We start from the raw sequence: 24,178 nt of genomic DNA, 5'->3' as shown, positions 1-24,178 counted from the left end.
AGCCTTTAACACGTCAGTACGACTATGTGAGAACTCTGACGTATGTACTGAGTAATAGGATGTTTTCAGACATGAATTCATAGCGCCACACATCCGACCTTTCGAGTAATACCTATTTTAAATATGTTGCCCTTGTACTTTGCTCAAAGGATTTTATTTGAATCTAAAGTTTTAATCTGCCAATGACATCAAAAGGATTTTGATTATTAACGATTGCATTAGCAATACACTTTGTGACAATGAAGATTTAATTTTTTGGTCATCTAACTTTGTGCTTTCTTTGAATGACAATGGAAAAGAATATATTAACAATATTTTTTTCAACCGTCTTCTAATTTTTACAGGATTTTAACGAGAGCAGCAGGGTTCATGCCGCCATCTTGTGGTGACAGATGGTAATTTCCTACCGAGTCAAATAGTTAACTTGAGTGTTTTTTTATTTAATTTGAAAGAATAGTGTGTGTGTATTAAATGTTTTATGGAAAGTTGGAGGAATATCATCCTTTTACTCTTTCTGCGTAAACAAATTGCAAATCAACAACTTTTTTCCAACCATTTTTTTTAATTCGGTCACACCATCTCATCTCTTCTCTACTTGACCAAGCAAATAAAGTAAAACCATTGAAATAAGAGGCTTTCAAACATGAGATTTGACAACATAAACGGGATAATTTTTTCCATCATCTGAAAGTCAAGTAGAAAATATGATTGATTCTGGTGACAGGCACAATGACACTCAGAACCAAGAATCCCTGCGTAGCTTGAATTCCATTTATAGTCAAGTTATTATGGTATGTTCCAAGCCAGTGTCATGGGAGAGAGGGACAGTCTGGCTAGGGGTAAATGTCAAAGCTAATCTCCAGCAGAGAGATAATGACAGCAGCGGTCGTGGTGTAGTAGTCAGGCCCTGTTTTTATTTCCAGTGTGGCTATGTCTCAGTGCTGTCGACCAAAATAAATCATTAAGTCATGTAAACCTAGATTGAATAATACATTCTCTGCTCGATCAAATACTAGTCCAGTATGGCGTCCTCATATTTGCATATTTGACAGTTTGCCAAACACACAACTTTCACCTATCACTTACAATCAGCTCCTTAGTCAGTTTGTCCCAGTTTAGCTACGAAGAAATGCTAAGCAAGCTGTAAACATGTGTAATGTGCATGATGCCTTAAGTGTGATGCCCTCTATAAAATAAAAATGACAGCAGAACATCTCCCATCTCCTCAACAGTTTCAGTACATTAAAAACATTCAATATAATAGTACCAGGAGTTTTCCCTATACAGCACCGCATAATATCCAATATATTAACTCATCTTTATAAAATGTATACGGCAGGCAAGTGTGGGTTAAAATGTTTTCTTTTTGTTAGGATAAAAATACAAAATGCATCTATCGGCGAGTGAGGTTCCAGACAATGTTGAGGTGATTATCTTCAGCAAGTGCACTTCAGGATAAAGACAGTTTGAGATCTTTTCTCGTTTTTCTTCCTCCGACAAACAAAAGCAGAAAATGTAATGAAAACATTTCAGAATTGTAAACGTTGTTGGTTGACGAGCTGTCGTGGTGTCGTGCGGCGCAGAGCGAGCCAGTGGTGGTACGTTTACGAGGGCTTGTTGTAGATAGAGTCTCTTACTAAAAAAGAAAATGGAGTTTTCCTTTTTGCCCGTTTTATTCTGCTTTCTCTTTCTCCGCCATCTTGGCCGCCTCTTGCTCCTCGAGCAGGGCCTGGTTCCTCTCTCGCTCCTTCACCAGCTGGACACCGCAGTAGGTCACCAGCAGCACCGACAGAGTGGAGAAGGGGAAGCCTGGGGGGGGGGGGGGTAGAATAATAAGAAAAGAAGGAAAACCATTTGCAACATTTTTTTTTTGTGCTATGTGTGGACCCCAAGAAAAACAGATCACTATAATGTTCTCAGGTAACGTTCAGGGATCCTTCACTGAACAAATAAAAGTTGAAAATAGTTTGTGGGTGTGGTTTTGTGTTGGATTCATGTACATTTCTCAGGGTCTCAAGGTTCTGGGTTTGAACCCCAATGTCTGCAGCTGGCTAACCCAAACTTATACCTTGTACCTTAATGATGTTAATGTATCTGAATAAGCTTTTATTTAATTTGTAAAAAATAAGTACATTGTAAATTGTGACTACGTAAAAGAACAATGAGAAGCTTGACTTTATTTGGAGTGTTTCTGTTCTGTTGTTTTATTTTCTCTCATTTGATTCTTGCCCCCCCCCCCCCCCCCCCCACTGAGAGGGTCCTGGCCGTGTCCCACCTTTGAAGATGAGCCGGCGGCCCACCATCTTAGCGAACTCCAGACTGTTGAGGGACAGCACGTTGTAGAGCACGATGGTCCAGAAGTTGGCCGCGTTGAAGACCCCGCGGATCCTGCGCCCCATGGACTCACCCATGACACCCTGGGGGGCGACCACAACACAACAGGTGAGGAGGAACCTGAGGTTCAAGGCCTGACCTGCTACACAACCACACACATGTCAGTCAAGCGACCTGCTGGTGTTAGGATTCCATCCCCCAATGAGTTTGGTTTCACAGTTGTTCTTTTTTTTATTCAATATGAGTTTTCTACATCTGTTTATATATGTGGCTATTACGTTCATTTTTACTAGATCTTGTTTGATTGGCACGGTTCTTTATTGTTGCCGTAACACCTGCATTTCCCTTTAAAGCTTTCAAGTTTCAGGTTTACAGAGGTGTGTACAGTTACAGTAGTCGATAATTGCAATTGAACACATGAATGAGTTTCAGGCTTCCTCAACGTTTTAACAAGTAAATAGAAAAAAACGAAATGCTAAATATTTACAAATTAAATTATTGCACGATTAATAAAGTTATTATCATATCTTAAAGGGGACGTCTCACTCTGCTATTTTCTGATACAAGAGAATACTGCTTCTTATGCACGTCAGGGTTATCCCTGACCCCAACCCTCACCCTTGTGCCTACACTTTATAATAATGCTTTGCATTAAACAACGTTAAATCATTAAGTAATGGACCCTTATTGTGAAGTGTCCCCACACTCTTTATTAGACAACAGCCTAGTGTGACGCTAGTCTCACCTCGATGGTGGAGAAGGGGGGGTAGGAGAAGAATTTGGCCACCCAGAGCTCAAAGTTGAGTCCGAAGCAGTTGAAGAAGGACCAGATGTAGACCAGCTCGCAGGGCCCCAGCCACAGCGTGGTGATAGCAAAGGTGCAGAGTGTCGCCAGCAGCTCCTTGAAGATCTTGTCGTGGTCCCCGCCAATGTAATCGTAGACATACCTTTTCCAGAAAATATTCACATATTAAAGGTAGCGTAGGCAATATATATTTGACGTTTTTTTTTCTTATTATTTTTCTTATCATTTTATCCCTGCAGGAATCAAGGGATAAAATGCTAAAAAAGGCAATACACCAAAAATGTATCCAGTAACTGGATAATTTCCTGTGGCCTGAAAAAAAATGGTTGCACGACCTACAGACTACCTGTCTGTCTTCCTACCTCCCGTCTACCTGAGCGCACTTTGCCCGTATGCTCATTGTGCATGTCCTGAGTCTCCCACAAGGCTAGGCAGACCTATTGCTAAAGCTAACGAGCTAGTCACATGTTTGAGGAGTGGCTTTGGAGGGAGAACTGGAGGGAGGGGGGAGATGTTTTTGGTAGCATTCTTTCCAAATCTATCTTACTCTGGATCAGGGATGTGCAACTGGCGGCCCGCGGGCCGCATACGGCCCGCATCCTCACTCAGTCAGGCCCGCACATAATAAAAAAAAAACTACCAACAAAAAAACTATGGGGTTAAGGGTTGGGAGTACTCACCTGCACAGCCAGTCGTTGATGCCTCTGTCAAAGTGGCTGTAAATATAAGGACAATACATATTCATGAAGTCTCAGGACAGAATATAAATTCAGGACATAGACAACACATCAGATGACTTTAGGATAATAATAATACATTTAATTTAGAGGCGCCTTTCAAGACACCCAAGGTCACCTATAATACGATTGATATGTTCTGAACTTCTGACACATTAAATCGTCTATTTATTTTCATGTGATATTGAAATTAACTTTATTTTGATCCTATTCAAATTACAATAAACAGTACATGCCCTGAATGGAACTGTTGATGCACGTCTAAAGGTTTGAGGGGGGGGCACTTACGTCTCAGCGAAGACATACAGCATGGTGATACACTTGGGGGGCTGGGGGGGGTCCAGGTGGTCCAGTCGGGCCACGGTGTTGATGACCCCGAACATGACCGCTGCCTTCACCCAGTCGTACACCAGGTTGGAGTAGGCCAGACCGGCTAAACCCCACACATACACACACACACACGCGCACAATGTACACACGCACGCACACACACGAGAGACGAAAGTAAGGTACTCTCTTTATAGACCCTTTGGTAAAGGACAGGCTAGGCGGTGTGGTGGCGAGGGCGGTCGACACCTTGCTGAAAGGTACTGTGTTTGATCCCCCATGTCCCCAGCCTACATGTAGGCCCCCGTGATCGAGATGTCTAACTCCTACCTGCTCCTTAATTACTTGTATTGAAATTTTATGTAAGACGCTTTGGTTAAAAGCGTTTGGGATTTCTCTGGCTCTATGGACAGGATAGTGAGAAGATGCAGAGGAGAGTGGGTGGAAATGGAGAGGGAATAACAAGTGGGATAGGATCATAGGCCTACTGTCTGTATAATGTTTTGGTATCGCTGTACGAGTGATCAATTTACGTAATATCTTACATTCTCTGTGAGGTTTGCTGCAGTCTAATGTGAACGCTATTGAGTTTTTTTTATTTTACATTAGGAACAGTCACACAGGACCACAGTGAATAAATATTGTTTTTTTAGGCCTACTTTAATGTTTTTGAAGAGTTTAGAAAAGTAACGGTACTATTTTCATTCTCCTAACCACACATTATGATGTTCAACAAAGCCTCGCGACCCATGACATGAGTTTACTCCTTACTATTCTTACTATTCTTTTTTACTTATATGGGAAATGGCGCGTCACTTACCCAGCGACCAATCGGAGAGCTTCTGCACCAGCCTCATGTCACTGGGGATGGTGAGGATGTAGAGGTAGTGGAAGAACATGTCCACCACCAGGATGACCCCCAGGTGCAGCAAGGCCTTTGTGGTGATGCCCCACAACTCCCTGTCCTTGCGGCTCAACTTGGAGCTGTTGGCCTGGGGAGAGGAGAGGAGCGTCAGCCACACATGATACAGATCCGCTCTGGAGGTTTGGCCATCTTGGTTCCCAACGCTAGCTGGGCCCAGCTAGCGTTGGGAACCAAGATGGCCGCTAGGTGAATGAGGCCTATTTATGTTCTGCTAAGTGGATCTTTGGCATGAGTATGTGTGTAGGAAATGCCGATAAGCTCAGAACCTTTAGGTCTGGTCTCCGGCGGCCTTCACACGTACGTAAATGATATACTAGCATTATATACTAGCATTGTCATCCTTAGTATAATATATTATGACATCTATATCATTATTATGCTTTCTAAATATGTTTATTTTCTTGTTATTTGTTAAATATATACATACATATATATATTTATATACAGTATATATATATCAATATTCATATATATTCCTTCCTCAAATCCTTCCTCTTATTATGGTGTCACGTACAATACAGAATTAAGTCATTATAATGAAAATGATCATGATCTGTCTTCATCCTCATCAAAACATCAAAGTGTAGAAACCCATCCCAGTGATCCGTGCTCCGACCGTCCCCGACAGCGGACACACCTGCGCGTGGAACTGGTCGAAGGTCATGATGGGGCCGAAGAAGAAGAAGGGGAGGTAGAAGTTGTACTTGAGCAGGTCCAGGAAGGAGTAGCTGCCCTCCTTGCGGTCGCAGTTCTCCAAGGCGAAGCTCATGCAGCGCATGATGGTGAAGCCGCAGCCGCCGTAGAACAGCACGTCCTGCAGGTCGAAGGAGCCTGTCACCAGCGTCTCCTGAGGGACAGACGGACGGCGTGGGAGTGTGTGAGCGGGGAGTTACACAACGGAAATTCCCCACAGCCTGACTTCATAACAGGTATCGAAATTATAAGGAGAGACGTATTGGCATCTCTTAACTTCAACTGGCTTCAAAGGCATTTCAACCTAAGGTGGAATTTATCATTTGTATTTGCTGTGTAATTGGGATATTTCCTCTGTCTCTGTTTTTAAAGCCACATTTCAACGTGGTCTCAGAGGAGTCAAGAGGACTTCCCAGCTTGTTTAAAGCTTCTATAGCTTCAATAACGGTTAAAGTATGAATGTTGAAGGATGGAGGTGGACTCAGCCAAGAGGTACTGGGTTTGATCCCTAACATCCGCAGTCGACCTGTAGGCAGCCTTGAGCCAGATACCTGCTTCACCCTTAATTTTCACCAACACTACAAAAAGGGGCCCTTTAATATATATTATTATATGCTACCTGCTAACATTAAATGTATTATGTACATTTGGTGAAAGCTTTTATCGAAAGCAACTTACAGCACGTTGAGTGCATACATTGTCTTCCTCATGGCCTTTTAGATGCTGCCTCAGCATCACATACCACCCGAGCAGGAGAGTAGATTAGGGGAGGAAGGCATTAAGAGGGAGTGCATTAGACGGACCTGCCAGGAGTTATAGGGCTCCAGCTTGATGGAGGCCAGAGTGGCCAGGCCGGCCACGAAGCAGAGCCACCTCTTTTTGACGAGGGCCACGCTGTACAGCATGAGGCAGTGGGACAGGATCAGGCCCATGAAGGTCCAGCCCATGGTGACCAGCACCGCCAGCACACCGTATAGGCCGAAGACCAGGGACCTGTGCTGTGGACAAACAGAGACGTCACAGTGGGGTTGGACCCCAAACTACAATGTTCTGGAGGGAGTAGAATTAAAAAAGATTTTGGAGACCAACGTCAGTGATTAATATTGATTATATATACATATATAATTATACATGCATATATATGTATATATATACTGTATATATATATTGATATATTGATGTATATTGATATTTGTATTGTTACCTTACATCCATCTATACCAATCTTCAGCGCAAGCAGGGGACAAAACAAAGAGCATGTTTAAAACATGTTGAGGTTTTAAATATGTCAAAACATTTCCGGGAAGGAATAGTTGGATGGATGGATTGATGGATGGACTGATAGATGGATAGATGGATGAGGGGATGGACAAACGTACATACATATTGTACATATGAGCATGCATGGATTCTGTTTTAAACACACACACACACACACACACACACACACACACACACACACACACACACACACACACACACACACACACACACACACACACACACACACACACACACACACACACACACACACAAACACATAAATATCAGCGTGAACACTGTATAAACACCCACACACACACACACAATATACAACATAATACAGCATGTATTGGAAACAACACATGTGCATACACATACACACACACAACCATACATAGATGCATACATACGTACGTACATGCATACACACAATACACCCACCTTGGGGACCAGCAGCGAGAAAATCTTTGCAAAGATCACGTGACCGGTGAGAGCAAAAAGGATATGGTTGCGGAACGTTGAAAACCACATGACCCACTCGAAGTCGGCGACGTCCTGCACCAGAAACACAGCGCAGGGTGAGCACGCCTCACAGTCACCTGTCATCACTCACCATGCGTGGAGGACCATACGGCTGAAAGCTCTTGAGACACTTGCCATTTTTCTGCCAAAGTAATGCCATCCCGGCTTCACACTCTCCTTGAAGGCCTTCCTGTTTACGTTCTCTGATAACAGGAAGAAGAAGAAGAATTGTTTGGGGTAGTCTGAGTGAAGGCACCTGCAGTATGTCAGAATGACAGTTGATAGATTTAATAGCCATTGCTTACGCAACTTCATACTTGGAGTTTTGCACACCAGGTCATTTATTCCTATATGGGTCTGTCCCTATGGCTCGTGAATTAAATCGATATTTTGAGCTGTAGAAGTATTTTAATTAGTTCATGTTGATCAATGGGATGGTTTGTTGTAGAAAAAGGAGGGAGTCTTAGAGTTTGAGGTCTGATTATGGATTCCTAACCCTACTCCTAAAGCTGAATAACAGTAATCTGTTTTGTTTTACTGAAATTGGGAAAGACATGTGGATTTGCATATGAAAAAAGGGAAAATAGGAAGAGAATAATCCTTTCAGCTCTGTTCTATTCACACAGTGAATTTAAAGCGTGAGATTTGACCGTGACTAGCCAGATGTTATGTAATACATTCATTCCAAATGCTTTCGGTTTCCACGGTAACCTTCTCTACGTTAACCCCAGCCCTTAATCCTTTTTAGACGATTATGTCGTAAAATACACTTAGCGAAATGGTTGTTACGTATTAGCTTTTAGCATACCTTAAGACCTTCATCTCCTACCTTATCTAGTCTAGTGAGAGCGGTGGGTTTATCTGTTTTAATGGATCCTTCAGAATATCTCAGAGTATATCGAAAATCTGTATTCATTATTTCGATATAGATATCTAAATATAATTCATATGTGTATATGTAGCCTATATGTATTTAGGTATAGGTTTAAATAAGGGATAAATATTTGATCACACACTATCTAACCAATCAACTGCAACTAATTGTATCAAAACGAGCCCAATTCCAAATGATTTACGACACAGCTAAAGAAAAGTAGTTTGCTGAGTCTATTCAAGACTAGAGCACAGTATAACAACAGTATGGACAGCCATGACCCAGTTCTGAATGACAGGTGACAGGTGCACTCGATATAGACATTTTCCACCATGCAGTTGACTTCTAGGAGATGACCTACAGCAGTTTGACTGCTAGAACGTTTGCTCACTATTGTCAACATCACATCACATCACAGTAAATAGTGATATGACTTGTTGGCTGTGTGTGGGGGTTCCAATTGTCAGCGGGTAGGGGGGGGGGGGGACAAGCTGACACAGAATTAGCCTCCATCCCAACAGGGAAATCTAGATTGGCGCTAATTGTCCTGGCTTTATATAGGTTTTAATTTCAGTAAAATATGCTATGATTCTGTATCTCATGTGTCGGATCTGCAAAGAGTTTCAACACAATGTGATGAATGCAGCCTTAACAGAGTGATGTTTGTTTACGGAAAGTTTTTCTTTCCTTCTGTCTTTTTCTGTTCCTGACGATCAGGTTTAGGAGTATTTAAGTATTTTGTAGTTTTTCAAGTTCATTTTTGTTCCTGTTTGGTTGGTTTGTGTCATGTGTCAGGTTGTGCTTACAAACTGGAAAGATGCCTCTGTGAGGAAGATCAAGAATCAATGTTATTGTATTAACCTGAATATCAATCGGAGTCTCAATGCTACATTTTCATGCAAATCGAAAGCTGAATCTACATTTAAACGTGAATTAAAATCTGAATCTAAACTTGAAGGTGAAACATCAACATTGAATCAGAGGTCTGAATGAAATTGGCCTTGAATCCCGTGGGTCTCCATCCACTCACCGCTAGAGGCCTCAACGATCCAGCTGGCCGCCCAGGCCATCGCCACCCCCAGCACGGCGGTGTACAGGTACACTTCATACCTGGGGAGCGCTGCCTTGACCCCCATCCTGGTTCTCACACACCGACCTGCGGAATTCATGTAAACAGTCCAGAACTAGAGTGGACATCTAGGAAAGCTGTCAAAACGGTGCCCAATTAAGTTCTGTTTTAAGTTATTTTAGGTCATCATATTTTAGGAGGATGTCATTGCTTCATTTGGTAGTCTGAAACACTGATTTAAACTTTAGTCAATATTCGATATCAAATGTACCTAGGTTTTGAAAGGACCAGAACACAACATAGGAATTAATCATTATTTGGCTATCAGGCCATTTTGGTAACTTCATCATTTATAATTATGTACAATACACAATAACTTGATTTGATAAATGTTTGTGCATGTCGTTTATCCGATTGCAAACTGTCTCCAAAAAACAATACAAACCTGAAAAACCACACGTTTATTAGCTGCTTCTCTAACACAAACATGGATCAAGGCAACGTTCCATTTTAGACTCTCCGGTGAAGGGACCGGGGTCTCTTCGCTCAAGTGATGAGGGGCCACGCGTAGTCGCAGCAGAGGAGTGACTTTAAAGGACTGCACTGGCTGCACGGAATCGGCACCGTCAGCTGCGGCAACCCTAGCTCCTTCCTATTATAGCCCAGTACAGTTGGTGGGCCGTGCAGCCGGGCAGGGCTGGCAGCTGCAGTGCTATGTGATACCACCGTCGACGCACTGGACTCCTCTCATACGCTCCCACAGTGCGCAATTAGCACCAGAATGACCGAGAGAGGCGCATTTATGGACATTTAAGAACGAAAAACACTCATTATACCATTATTATACTGGGAAGGACTATATTGTATATTATGTCGGATTCGTGAGCCCACGTACCAGTCTGATCAAGGTGTGTCTTTGTATTTGTACAGTTTTTTTGTGCCCCGCAGCTACGAAGTTGTGGAAGTTAAGGGGAGTTGGAATAACAAATCTCCCCCATTCGGTTGATGGTGCCATGCCTTGCATACAAATCAAATGCACCACAATACAAACTGGTAGTCTAATAGCTGTGTGCAGAACACAATCACAGAACACAATCACTCATTGTCTTGTTTTTTTTACAGGGCCTATTCACTTTACATGAGAGATAGGCCTACATTAAAAGAAGATGTGTTTATTTTATTTATTTTGTTTTACTAACCTTGTATCCGCTACGTCCGAAATAATAAAAGAAAGAACACGGGGTGACAGCGGCGGGTGTCTCTAGTTCATCCGGTCTACACGGTGGGCTTCACCGTACAGCTGCCTGTGATCGCAAGCACCAAACAGCGAAAGACGCCGCACGCTCATCGCGAGGACAGGGGAGGGGGGGGGGGGGGGGCATATTTATCTTCAGAACTCCACCGCAGCCGTCGCGAGTAGGGGGGTAGGGGGTTGAAGGGGGGATCCTGTAGGTGTCCATCAAGCGGCAGCGAACGGTACGGTACCGATGCGCAAAACGGTGCCACTGCTGCTGCTCTGAACGATAGGAAATGAACTGAGTTTAATATATGGGAATAATGTGAAGGCTTCTGCTGCGTCGTAACACGTCTTCTACATGCATGAGGGATATGAATATACTTAAAAGCGTTTGCTTTTTAACGTTTTTCAATAAAGTCTTGAGGTTTCTGATAGGCCTAATCGATATTTTAAAAAGCAGGAAGAGCGAGGCTGTATGTGCGTGTGTGTGTGCTGATAATAAACGTGTGTTTGTGTGTTCATGGCTGATAGTAAAGGAATGGCGGGAGACGCCGTGGTACTCCCTATCAAGAGCATCAGTTCTGACGCGTTTTAACCTATTCGTCTGATTCACCACTAGAGGGAAGGCGTGCTCTTTAAGAGGTTTACGATTTATAATTATTATCACATTTTTGAATTTGATCAACTTAAAAACGGAAAGTTTAATTATAACATAATTATTTTCTTGTTACTCGTTACACTCGGGCCAAACTTTACAAACAGGACCAGAGAAGCAAGTTAAAGCTGCACCCATCCATCTAGGGCTATTCATTGTCGTGGAGGAGCTCCGGTTCCACAAGGAGACTCCATCCTAGAAACCGCCCCCTCCCACACTGGATGCCCCCGCTTCAGATGGATCTCAAAATACATAAAGCCTCCATGTTGCGCACTGGGCATGTTGGCCCCACACTGATGACCAATTCCTTTGAAAAGTCTCTGCTGTAACATCGAATTTTATTTTTATTTGCATCCTGAGTTAGTTTCGATCGTGTGTTTGGACGATAATCTCCCGGATCCTGTTCGCGCGGTTCACAAGGCACGCCGTCACATTTTTCTCAGTGGATTCACGCAGCTAACCAGGCTAACCTAAGCTAACTCGGAGCCAGTTCAGATCCAGCATCGGACCGTTCGTCACACAATACACACACTCGTGTTGGATGAGTGGTCGACCAAGAGCATTGTTTACATCTGTTGACATTAACAGAGGAGGCATTTTTGGTGGTGTAATGCCCTAAATGACAACCAGGTCGACCAGGATCCCACCCTCCTCTTCCGACGGTGCTAGCTGGCTGCTGGTTCGCGCCGCCGCCACAACGACGCCTCTGATCGGCCGCTAAGCCTGCTGGCTCTGGGGGCTCGCAGGTTCTCCGCGCCTTTAGACCCACTAGCTTAACTAGTTAGCTTGCACAAGAAGCGGGCTCGGTTGCTGGATAAGACAAACATTCACAACTGTAAAGGAAACCCGCATCCGTCGCAATGGACCACATGTCCATCATCACACAGGTTTCCAATCCCAAAGAGGAGGAAATCATCTCGTTCAACCAGGAGAAAGGTAAGTCAGACGAGGATGGGTCACGTTAGCTGCTGGATGGTAGCTGTTTGAGTTAGCACTCAGCTGACGCCCGCTATCTTGTAGATAATAAGACAACCTGGTTGCCAGTTTGTCTTTCTAATGCATGCTCAGATCCTAACGATGCACTAGAATATACAACACGTTATTTGTGGATCGGTCCACTATTTTCTCCAGGCGGTTCCTGTTCTGTTTCATTTGAGTGATGGTCCCAAGAAGCGTTCATCTCAGTAGTTTACATTCTGATGTCAACAAAAGCGAATTGGTTGTATACACAAAGCTAGTAAACATGACAGGCTTTTTAAATTGGTGTTAGATTGGTTGTTAAACTTTATCAAGAAATGTATATATATTATTAGACACAATATGAAATAATATACATTATACATGTATAATGAATGCTGTACATTTGACAAGACAACTAAGGATGGACCTTGAAGCTACAAGCATGCACGTCAGTTTGTAAATAGCATCCTATGTTTGGCTTCTTCCATCTTATGTAATGGTTTGCTTTGTACGAACACATGGCACCTAATGGTTATTCGTGCGAAAAGTGTTTGGGATCCGCTCTCCAAGGAAAACCATGTCAATGACCCATAGATGGGTCGACGCTGCTTTTCTAGAGAAATGACTCATTCAAATAAAAAAAAAAAGTCCACTTGAGACACACACCATGAGGAACAAAGGAGCATATGTTTTTATTGAAATACTGTCTAGCTAGTAATGTTGGAAGACATACCTAGAACCATGAGTTTTCCCTCCAAAGGGACAGTGCATCTTTGTGTATCATGAACGGATTATGTGAAACATAAACCCTAAATAATCATGGGAGACTTTGATTATTCTTGCACATTGGACACTCAATCAACGGTTATAACCATTTGATACCCAAATTCTTACTTAGGGCACTACGTTAATTTTTTATGCTTTTGAAAAGATTTGTTTATTCAAATTGTAGAGTTTTGCATTTCAAGCCTTATAAGCCTGGATGTGCTTGTCAGTAAAAGTCCTGATTCCTGAGCTAGACCTTAACCTGGTCTATGTGACATGTTTGTAATGGCTGGCACTGGCAGTCATTATTAATTTCCACAGTGTGATAATTTATTGAGTATGAGGAGTTAATGATATTAACATGCCTTTGCCATGATCCAGGCCTGCCATGAGCAGCAGGAAGGTCATTTGTGGCCACCCTGGCCTTTGTCTGCCTCGAAGTCTCTCATTCTCTCTCTCGTCAGTCGTCTCTGGTTGCCTGGAATGAGCAGCCGGGATCTGTTTACCTTTCCCCAACAGAATGGGCTCAGAATGGCTGTTTGGAGGACAGAACAAGACCCGTGTTGTTGACACATAATCGATATTAATCATTTGAGCAGCATCTGATATTCCTCTGTGTGGACAAACATCAGCGAATCAGATAGCAGTTGTAATCTGACTGTGTGATTTGAGTGATGAGAATCTGTTCTGTTTGAATTATTATATTGGTGGGAGATTCTACAATATCCCTAGTTAAGAATGGTCTTGGACCCATATTGTTATCGGTGCATCTCTTACAGTAATTAAAAAGGTTGATGGTTTACATTTGTAAGGTTTATGCTTGGGGAAATATGTGAGCACTACCTAATAAGAGTAGCTTTCTAGGAACGTTGGCGGTATAGTCCAAAACACAATCCCAATTTTGTTTTGGACCACTTGTCCAAACAGCGTACTTGTCTTCGTATGTGTTCATACTTCAAGTCGGACAGCTTCTCCCTTTGGAAATACTCTGAGGTAAATGTCACCATTGTTTAAGAAGTGGTAGGCCTGCAAGCTTTGTTAAAGATACAGGCTGGTCATACAGGGGCTTTTGAAGCAGCCCATGGAAAAGTGTGAAGGACACATTCACAGGCTGAAACAAATTACATTTACAGTAATGGATCCAATCGTATTTGAATCATCAATACCTTTATGGTTATGGTTGTTTTTTTTTGCATTTACTGGTAGTTGAGCATCTTGGCAGACAATTTTAGACATGATTTTTGGGTTCTGCCGCCATGTAAACAATAACAATTTCTCTGTACATTGGGCCTAATCGACAGTGAGAATAATCGTAAGTCGCGGCCCTACATTTTTATGAAAGTCTTGATGTCCCCAAAGTCAATGTGAGAATAAGTTACGGAGCATAAAACCCGACAGTCAGTCCTTGGTGGTGGTACCCATAACTCAACACACCTCTTTCCCACTATGCTGGGTCTCCCAGCTGCTGCCTTGGGGCTTGGTTTTACAGGTAGGCTAGAATTGCTTGAAATGGCTCCAGGTTGTCTGGACAGAAATTGACCACCTTTGCCCCCACCCCCCTTATGTGTACCTCTGCTGGTTTTCCTCCAACACGTGTCACTCTCTGACACTGTTTAGGCTGCGTGCCCTACAATACTAAATATAGACTCTCTCTCCCCCTCTCTCTCTCCCTCTTTCCCCCTCTCACTCCCTCTTGCTCTGCTGGCCGGGGTCTCTCATGGTATAACTATTTTGTAAATATTACAGTTGTGCATCTGTTGTTTCTTTTAGACTATTTTAGAAACGTCTGAACATCTAAAGGTCCATTCTTCAGAAGCAGTTGGGTGGTTCTGGTGAGGGGTTGTGAGGAGTTTGCTCCTTAGGATGAGGAATGGCAGTTGAAGGAGGTGGTGGCCCCGGTAGGTGGTGCTTTTGGTTATTTATAGCCGTTACTCCATCTAACTAAGCTGTTGGCCGGGACCTTTATGTAGCCACTGAGTTGAATGAGCTCGGCTTACACGATCCCTTCACCCCATCAGAACCAGAATGGTCCGGCACCACTGGAACCCAAAGCCTTTCCAATACTATGTGGGTGTGGGGGTGGGTGTTATAAAAGTAATATGATACTTTGTTATTTTGTCCCTACTTTTAAAGTAAACCAAAAAGTTTCATTTTGGATGGGAATGTTGAAATGTAGTGCAAGCAATATTAATAACTGAGAAATTCAGTTAGAAAGTCAGTTATTGTCAAATGTCATTCTAACGATAAAATGTTCTCACTTTTAGACTTTCAGATTTCTTAATATTCTCTACTTTAGCTATCATTGTTGACAATGTTTCAATGCTGAATGGGGTAACTTGATTTGCAGGCAAGTAACTTTATTTCAGATGTTTCACAAGAAGAAGAGAAATCAAAACTATGGGAACATTTCTCATAACATTACTACTAAAATGGATTACTTTACAGACTCCATGAACTCCAGTGAACTCCTTAACTATTTGTTATAGTCCCGTCTGTTAGAATGCAGGCAGCGGAAGGAGGGAGGTGTGGGAAACTTTTCACACCTATTTTTATCCTTTTATGCCGTACAAAGTTACCCTTTGAACCTTGACCCCTTCTGACCTGCTGGACAATCCCATGACTGGGCATCCAATGACTCCCGGAGCTGAATATCAAACATGACGTTTTCTCCTCGACCACTGTAGTCTCTTACCCTTATATCACAGCTATATAGGTTTACAATGTTTATTATCCCCTATGATGGTGCCAATTAAAAGGCCAATGCCTAATGGTACATTGCCCTTCACCATTCCGTACACTGTCTAAGAACATTGGAGGGGACTCCTGCTGTCAGAAAGAGGCTCACTTTAAGCCCTCGACGTCACACAGAATATCATTTAAAAACACTGTTTAGTGGCTTCGTCTCGGCTTCTGGGGGTTTTCATCACGGGCATATGTTTCTTCACACCCTGCGGGACGCCCAACACTTGCCAAGCAGCGTGGTATGGAGACGTCCCCATGCGTATTATGGATGCAGAGGAGGAGAGTTTTCGCAAGGCTTTCTCAGGCCTAAAATTACATGATGTGTCAACCACCACAATCCCACCCAGGAGCCACTGCCTCATGGGAGAAGTTTTGGTAGAGCTTTTTAAGTTGTGTGTGTGTGTGTATGTGTGGGTGCCAAGAAAAGTGACAAGCGTGTAAAACTCAAATGCTTTATTGCTGTTTTTTATGTTTAGTAGTCAATAAAACTTTTGATCTTTCATTTTAAAGCTTTGCAAAGTGGCTGATCTCCGAACATAGACATTTAAAAAGTTGCTTGATCGTTTTTTAATTACTGTTAGGCTGTCTACTGTCATCATGTCAGTACACTATTCATTAGTCAGTGTTTTTTATCGGTTCCTGCCACGCATATTGTGTACACGTTAGTATCTTGTGTGTCGGAGCTAGCCCCGTTCCATCTCTGGGCTGGCTGTAATCTGTTAAAGGGTTCCCAAGGGTATTTGAGCCTGAGTCAACATGGCGACCAGGGGCCCAGCAATGAGGAGTCATACAGAGATGACCACACGGCCCCGGCTCGACTTATCCACTAATGCAGAGTCAAATGACAAAACCAAGTCCGGCACCATCGGAAGGAAGCTGTGGTTCTGTGTGCGACGTGGGCTATTTGTAGCACGCTGTACTGTACCTATCTAACCATCATTCACACTCATTGCACCATAGGGGGACCGACATGAGCGTATTGTATTGAAACGTCATGAATTAAATATGGGAAACAATTAAATCATGTTGGGTATTTTAACTATTTCTGTTTCTTAAAAGGGCTCCTTCCCAAAATGTTGATAGATATCGATATAGATTGGGCTACTCTGTTCTGGTACGTGTAAGCTGCCAAATGTTAGGCCAAGCCATTTAAGGTAATTTCTTTGCTATTAGAACAGTATTTCGAACCAGAGTAACTGGTTCATCAAAGAGATTTGTTGTCAGCTGACACTGTAAAGAGGGTCTTGTGTGACGGCAGTCTACAAGTCACACTATGGAGCCTTGGCAAAACTAATTCAGAGCCCAAGTGGCGTTCCTGACAGGTCTTGTGTTTGTGATTCGGTTGAGCCACTGGGGATGGTTCACTTTAATGAAAGCTGTTGTTGTTTTCCAACTGTCACTAACTTTTAACATTCTGTCAGGAATTGTGTTTGAGTTATGCAAACGTTTTTTTTCAAACTGGTACCATTTTCTTCTCGTTTTACTGTGGGGGTTTGGCTGTATAATTGGGGACACTGATGTTAGTTTTCTTCAACTTCAGTCTCAAGAAATCAACAAATTAATGAATGGATGAATCACAGACTCGTAGCTGCAGGGTGATGCAAATTGTGTCTTCGCTCTCTGCAATATTTTGAAATGCATAAACTAGTAAGAAAAGGCAGCTCTGAGTGAACCGCCCACAGATTCGGTGACGAGGACTGGATAATGTAAAGCCTTTGTTGCGGCACAGCATCTCCTTTCTTCAGAGGCAACGTGAAGTAAAAATCGGTTGCCTCATTCCCCTAAGGCATGGGGTCGGAAGATACTTATTCATCAAAGCACGTCAACGAGGTATTTGATTGCGTCAACCAATTCTGAAGCATCACATTGATCTGACCTCAGTTAAAATGGGGAGTAGGAATTCCTACTGTCTCCATTCAAATCCCGAAAGATCAAATCGCATCCCTCTTGGTTTTCTGTTATTTGTATACTCTTGGCTGACTTGTAAATGCGTCACAATGTCAAAGATATGCTCTGAATGCCATTGTTTGACGTTGTAGAGCTTTCAGTTAGTTTTACACCGATTGTTGGTGACGGTAAGACGGGTGGGCTGTTTACACAGGAAGCCAACGAAGACGACATTCTTTCTCGACGCCAGACAACTAATGAAGTCTGAAAAAACCTACGCTCGTCAAACGTCGGTTTGAAAGCCACGGATAAAAGCTGTATTTCTTTGGGTACTTTGTTGTATTCAAGAGTAGAGAACTTTTGGCAACAACTATTTTCTGCTTCCCCTGTGTGTGTGTATGTGCGCACTCTTACTCCTGCCAGAGTGTGCTATTAACTTCAAACTGATGCGTCTCTCTGCATAATGGCCTTGCAAGTCTCAGTGACATCCTGTCGCACTGTACACTGTCGTCAGATCAGCAATCGCTGACTCATTCGGCGATTTAATAACGTCTAGACTATGTGCACACTCAAACCTCATTTTATATTTAAATGCGAAAGCAGGTTAGGTGCGTACATCCCGTTGATGTCATACATGACATGTGAAGGACTTGAAGATGGTTTGGCTGAAGTGTTTGATGGCGTCAGCAATTTCCTGCCACTTCCTGTGGAATTCCCCTATCGCTGTTGACACTGGACACACACACACTCAAACTTGTTAATTTGGGGCTCTGTGTTTACACCGAAGGGTTATCAACAAACCAGGGAATCTAATTATAAAGCGCTACCACCAGCTGATCGTTCGCTTCCCCTAGTCCTTCCAAAAGGCTTCCCACGCCCGGTCCATGCTTGACCAGTAATGCCTGCTGATGGTTCCTGATCAACGGTCTCCTTCTGGATGAAGACCTCTCCTCTGTCTCGATGTTGGATGAAGAGTGCCCGTGTCGATGTATGATGGGAGGCGGAGCCGCACAGGGCTTGAGGGAGGAGAGTGGCGTGGGGTTTAATAGGACTTGGAGCCGGTGACGAGGTGGTGGTGGTGCAATGTTGGTGAGAGTATACACCATTAGTCTGCTGCGTCCCTCGTCCCATTGCTCTTTAACAGTGGCACACAGTTCTCCACTACTTTAATCCCTGAACAACACAGCTCTTGAAACAGTCTGACATCGAACACAATGGAAGATGATTTATTCAGCATTGTCTTTCAAGATGTCGACAAAAAAAACACGGTTTTGCATATTCTTTCTGAGGAAAAGCGGCTGGTTTAACAGAATGTTTTGAAGAAGAGACGACACACGGATTTGTCTTTGGAGAGAATAGAAACGACAGTACATCGTTGGCAGCGTGTTCGGCTCCTCTCTGTGCTGGTGGAGTCACAAGGTGGAGGAATTGGTGGAGGGTGTCTCTTGTTGTAAGGGAGGTAGAGGAATGTGTACAACCACCCCCACCCTTGTGTGTGTGTGTGTGTGTGTGTGTAGTCTAGCTGCCTCGCTCGCTCCCCTCCTCACCTGCCTAGTGAAACGTAGTAAGGGGGAGTAGTTGAGACACGAAAACGTAGATCACTCGGTGACAGGAGGCCTAGTGGAGGGGGGTGAGGGGTGGGGGTTAGGGGTGGAGGTTAGGGGTGGAGGTTAAGGGAGGTGAGTAGGAGGCTCCCGCTCCCTCCTGCTTGTCTCTATTAATAAAAGCTCCTGGTCTGATTTTGGCTCCGCTCCAGGGCCCCAGAACGAGAAGGCGGTCGCGATCAGAGTGAGTTACTATCTACTGTAGAGCTGCTGCGACCAATCAGCCGACCGAACACAGGCCCCATGTGACCCAGGCTGTGACACAATCAGGCCCCCAGTCAACTGCACCTGTACCGACGCAGTGGGACAGTTGCCTGCTGTTATGATGTAATCTGCTCTGTGCACTGGACTGGCTCTATGTCATACACTCTAATGCTAATACGTTTTACATTGGAATAAATATATATCTAAAAATAATCTGGGCAGACCTGAAAGATAGTTCAATTGTATTGGTCCTGAAGCAGTTAAGTTCAGTTGTTTTAGCTGTTGAGCATGGCCAGCTGTTGGTTTCCATAGAAACCCAACTGAACACTGTACGACAGTATTGCGTCACCTGACTTATTCCAAACATTTGTGGACTGATTCTTATATTGGCAACCAGTCGCTAAACAATCCCGCGTTTCTTTTCCATAGACATTTTTTTTCTCATTAATTTCAGTTGAATTCTATTGTGACGAGTCCACTCTGAGAGAACAAGGTTAGGAGCTAACCCGTTGAATTAGCAAGCAAAACCATCCAATTCATACTTTTGTTATTGTTTATATGACCATATGACTAATAAACAGATGACTGCCGATGTCAAAGATTGTTTAAGTTAACCTCGGCCTGTTGTGTTGGTGTTCAGCGGCGTCGCAGTCCAACGTCAGCCTCAAGAAGCAGAGGAATCGCAGCATCTTCAGCTCCTTCTTCTGCTGCTTCCGCAACTACAATGTGGAGGTGCCCGCGTCCAACACTATCAGCAGCTCTCTGCCACCCCCAGTGGAGGAGAATGGAACTCCGCCCAAGGTAAGACATGCTGTGATTGTCCCCTTTATCAGAGGGACTCAACAGACACTAGCGTGCTCATGTACAGTTCACACAATAAAAGGTCAAACCAGGCTTTTCACCTGAACCGTAACCTGAACTGATACTTATTTATTTTACTTTTAAACGTATTTATATTTTTGTGTAAAATAATAGTGTGTGACTAGTGCTATATTAAGTGTTTTCTTTCTTTTTAATTTTTCTATCCACTCCTTGTGTTTTAATGTTCTCTTTCTTGTGCGTCTCTGTTTGTGTCTGTCTTCCTGTGTGTGTGTGTGTGTGTGTGTGTGTGTGTGTGTGTGTGTTCCTTCTCTGTGTCGTAGTCCGACCAGGTCCAGGTCATCCCTGTCCCTAGTGTATGTAATGCCTTTTTATTTATTTCTGTTCTGTTTGCATGTAGCGTGGTGCTGGTGCCTGGCCGGCCTGGCTGGGTACCAGCACTCCTCTCATTGCTTCAGCTCTCCTCAAGGCCCCCTCCTTGGGTCGTATCAGTACGCTGCGTAGCTGTACGGTGCAGAGGCTGAGCTCCGTCAGAGGTGTTTCCAGTGCTGTCTGGCCTGCATGTGAAATACTGGTGCTTTGAATGCCTGTTTAAAACTAACCAAGCAGGCCACTTACCAGAAAACAATGAAATTCACACAAAATCATGCGAATTGGAAGTGGAATACAGTCAGCTGCTGGGAAGTGAGACAGTGTTTTTGTTTCATAACGGCTTTAATAGTCATAGAGGAATGTAATGGATTTGTTCGATTTGCATGGGCTTTCTGCAACGCTCTCACAAGAACTAACGTGTCAATTTATATGCGGAGCGTTGACCATATGAGCTATTCTCCCTCGCAATGGGTCATAATACTATCCATATCCACTCAAATATGTAATGCATACGATTTATAAATAGGATTTCAAATGAAGCACTATGCTCCAGTCAGAGTGGCCCGGCATGATGAATAATGGAACCACCAAGTACTTTCATCAGGCTGTAGTTCACCATTCATTCATAACTTTCGAATGAGGGGGGGCTTTCTCCAACGCGTGATTGTTTAACCGCAGCCAACCAAACCTCTGCATGGCCTGAATGTGTGAAAACGCCTCGTGTAATCCAGGATTCATCAGAGATTAGGACAACCCACAAATCCCAGCGCATTAAAGGCAGCTCGTGGGTTGGCAGGCAGCGGGTGGTACCATGTGCTGGGGGGGTGGTTGTTCACAGACGAGGCCTTTTATAAACCCCTGGCTGAGGCCCCCATTTCAGCACCAGGTGTTCAAAGCTGTCCACTCGTGACATCACAAGGGGGAGTGTCCATAAAGATGTGTGATGGATGAATCCAACTCCAGCCTACCAAGTTTGCACAGTCCACCAGTGTTGGGACAGTTTACCTATCCTTCATACATCTAGGTGGACTCTCCCACTTTGGTGGAGGGATATTGAAAATGGTTTGGAGTGCCTTACCTCCCTCACACCTGGCAGTAATCTAGCGACCCTTTTTAAAAACATAATTTGCGCCTCATCACTGCCCAGCAATTGACCCTTCCATTAACATGGGGATATGCGTCGCAGTTTGAAGCCTTGCACGTGAAACCACCATGCTCGCACCATCCGCACAGGATCCCCGCCTTGAACTCCACGCACTCCCAATCCCCACAGCGTGTTGCAGGGTGTCTGACCCTCCTCTCTTCCTCTTCCTCCTCCTCTTGGTTATCCAACCGCCTCTGCAGCCTCCGGCCAAATACCTCCTCCCGGAGTTGACGATAGCGGACGACGGCAAGAAGTGTGTTGTGATCGACCTGGACGAGACCCTGGTCCACAGCTCCTTCAAGGTAGCGGAGCAGGGGGGCGGCGTCCGGGCCGAGGCCCAGACCTGATGTTCTCAAAATATCCGGACAGGAATGTTTGTTATTGCAAATGCTACACCTCCCCGCCCCCTAGCCTCATGCACTCTCCCGATTCGCTGCTTGCAGTTTTTGTTTTCCTTTGTCAAATAATACAGGCGACAGCGAGCTAGAAATAGTTGAATACACATTAAGTGTTATTTGCGCAGCTGTTTTCATGAGTGGCGCAGCCAGTTTTCGTTTTGTTTCCAGGTGTCCATTTCTGGTTTTGGGACACGTACGATACACTGCAAACCACGCAACAACCAAAGCCCCAATTTTGGTTAACTAGTTTTAAAAGTGTCTTCTACATTCTGAAGACTCCTTATGTTGGGACAGCCGGCGATAGAACGTCAACAATCAGCATAAGCCGAGGCAGATGTGGGCATGAGAATCCAAAAGAGCTCCCCCCCCCCGCCCCACTTCTGCACCATCTCCCCCACCACTGCCGCCATATGGCTGCCTCGGAGGCTAAACCAAAAAGGTTGAGCTAGTCATGAGGACCATCGAAGGCCCATTTGTTTTGGCAGGAAAAGGCGTGTATTATTTTCCCCCTTGGCCCCTGTCTCTCTCTCCCTTAAGACTTGAATGTCTTTCTGGTGGCCCGTGTTTGGCCGTGTGCAAGAGGGACCTCTGCTGTTTGGTCGGGGTACTACAGCACATCAACCTGGGCCGTGGTGGGGGAAACTGACTTGTGCGGTTGTCTTTGTTTTGTTTGTTTTGCTGCAGCCTATCAGCAATGCGGATTTCATCGTTCCCGTGGAGATCGACGGTACTGTTCATCAGGTACTGTATTTTCAGACGACTGACGCGTCCACCTTTTGCGGAGTTATGTCTTATGTCTTATGACAACTGTTTAGTCCGTAGGCGGGATGCCTGTGTCTTAATTACATGTATCTGATAGTCATTGTATTTCACTTTGGATGAAAGCACCCGTTAACGAATTGGTAACCAATCGCAGTGAATGGATGTTTATGGGTTTCTACTCTGGAGCGCTCATCTTCTGGAGGGAGGATCCTCCTCATGACCGACTCCAACCCAGTTCAAGTAATCCAGGATAGGCTGTGTTGTCCTGGTTGGCCTATTCACGATTACTTGCCCCTGGGTGAGAGTCCTGGAACAGCGAGGGACCACCAAGAAGAGTCGTGTCATACAAACAGCATGTAGCTCCATGTCCTCTACATGGGGGGGGGGGGGGGGGTCTGTCTTTATAAAGATATCCGAAGATTCAATTTAGAGTTGTTATTGATCCTCCTTAGTTGTTAATATCAGATTCAAATGACCAAGTGTTTCAATGTTGTGAACATCAGCGAGGAGGTGAAGGTAACCTTATTGGAGGGAGGTAGCATCTTTGTTTGGTATTTGGGGGAAGTCCCAAGAAACTGTCTGGTAAACATGGGAAATCATGCTTGTGCTGAAGGCCTTTGACCAATCTCCTCAGGTGTATGTGCTGAAAAGACCGCACGTAGACGAGTTTCTACAGAGGATGGGAGAGCTGTTTGAATGTGTGCTGTTTACCGCCAGTCTAGCTAAGGTACGTTACGTTCTCAGACCCTCTCCTCTAATCATCTAATTGCTCTACTACCTCCTGCTTAGCCGTCTGTCTTTTTGTCGTTTCATTGGTCACTTGCTATTGTCACTCATCTTCTGTTGCGACTTACTGCCTTTTCACCAGCCACTCCTCTGTGTTTCTCATTATGGATCTCTTTGTCTTACTCCCCTGCTTTAGCCGGTATAACACGGGTAAGTCCATCATAGCATCGGGACTAGACAACTGTAGAGGGAGAGTGTGTCATAGTAGCCGCCGGTAGTCGCTAGCCATGGTGTAGGCGGGTGTGATTAGTTACCCGCCGGGCATCCTATCTATTTAAACATGGCCGAGTCTAA

The 24,178-nt window shown here is 44.1% G+C and overlaps 2 protein-coding genes across 5 annotated transcripts in view; one reads left to right on the top strand and one right to left on the bottom strand.

Annotated features, from left to right (window-relative positions):
* Positions 1 to 542: 542 nt before the first annotated feature.
* Positions 543 to 10,910, bottom strand: hhatla (hedgehog acyltransferase like, a). 2 transcript variants are annotated; one of them, XM_060058966.1, is made up of 13 exons: positions 10,749 to 10,904; positions 9,511 to 9,636; positions 7,742 to 7,809; positions 7,526 to 7,639; positions 7,026 to 7,046; positions 6,625 to 6,819; positions 5,766 to 5,975; positions 5,024 to 5,195; positions 4,165 to 4,309; positions 3,820 to 3,855; positions 3,080 to 3,281; positions 2,276 to 2,417; positions 543 to 1,809 (listed from the first exon to the last, which is right to left on the bottom strand). In XM_060058966.1, the coding sequence occupies exons 2-13, from the start codon at positions 9,614 to 9,616 to the stop codon at positions 1,673 to 1,675; spliced, it is 1,548 nt and encodes a 515-aa protein (XP_059914949.1). In that variant the 5' UTR covers positions 9,617 to 9,636; positions 10,749 to 10,904; the 3' UTR covers positions 543 to 1,672. The 2 variants fall into 2 exon arrangements, with proteins under 2 accessions (XP_059914949.1, XP_059914950.1); XM_060058967.1 differs by lacking the exon at positions 7,026 to 7,046 and having other exon boundaries at positions 10,749 to 10,910.
* Positions 10,911 to 11,633: 723 nt separating this feature from the next.
* Positions 11,634 to 24,178, top strand: part of LOC132463064 (CTD small phosphatase-like protein) — a 17,233-nt gene continuing 4,688 nt past the window's right edge. For 2 of the 3 annotated variants that reach the window (XR_009526965.1, XM_060058963.1), the window contains exons 1-6: positions 11,634 to 12,377; positions 20,244 to 20,404; positions 20,746 to 20,778; positions 22,139 to 22,240; positions 23,021 to 23,077; positions 23,733 to 23,825. Coding sequence is in view for 2 of the 3 variants with exons in the window: in XM_060058963.1 (XP_059914946.1) it covers positions 12,302 to 12,377; positions 20,244 to 20,404; positions 20,746 to 20,778; positions 22,139 to 22,240; positions 23,021 to 23,077; positions 23,733 to 23,825 (522 nt within the window). In the remaining variant the exon portion in view is untranslated. The remainder of the gene's footprint in view (positions 12,378 to 20,243; positions 20,405 to 20,745; positions 20,779 to 22,138; positions 22,241 to 23,020; positions 23,078 to 23,732; positions 23,826 to 24,178) is intronic. The other variant, XM_060058964.1, reaches the window with a different exon arrangement.

The sequence above is a fragment of the Gadus macrocephalus genome, chromosome 8 (assembly GCF_031168955.1).
Source record: "Gadus macrocephalus chromosome 8, ASM3116895v1".
Taxonomy (NCBI): Eukaryota; Metazoa; Chordata; class Actinopteri; order Gadiformes; family Gadidae; genus Gadus; species Gadus macrocephalus.
Note: the sequence above shows the minus strand (reverse complement) of the source record. Positions and strands in the feature narration are given on the sequence as shown.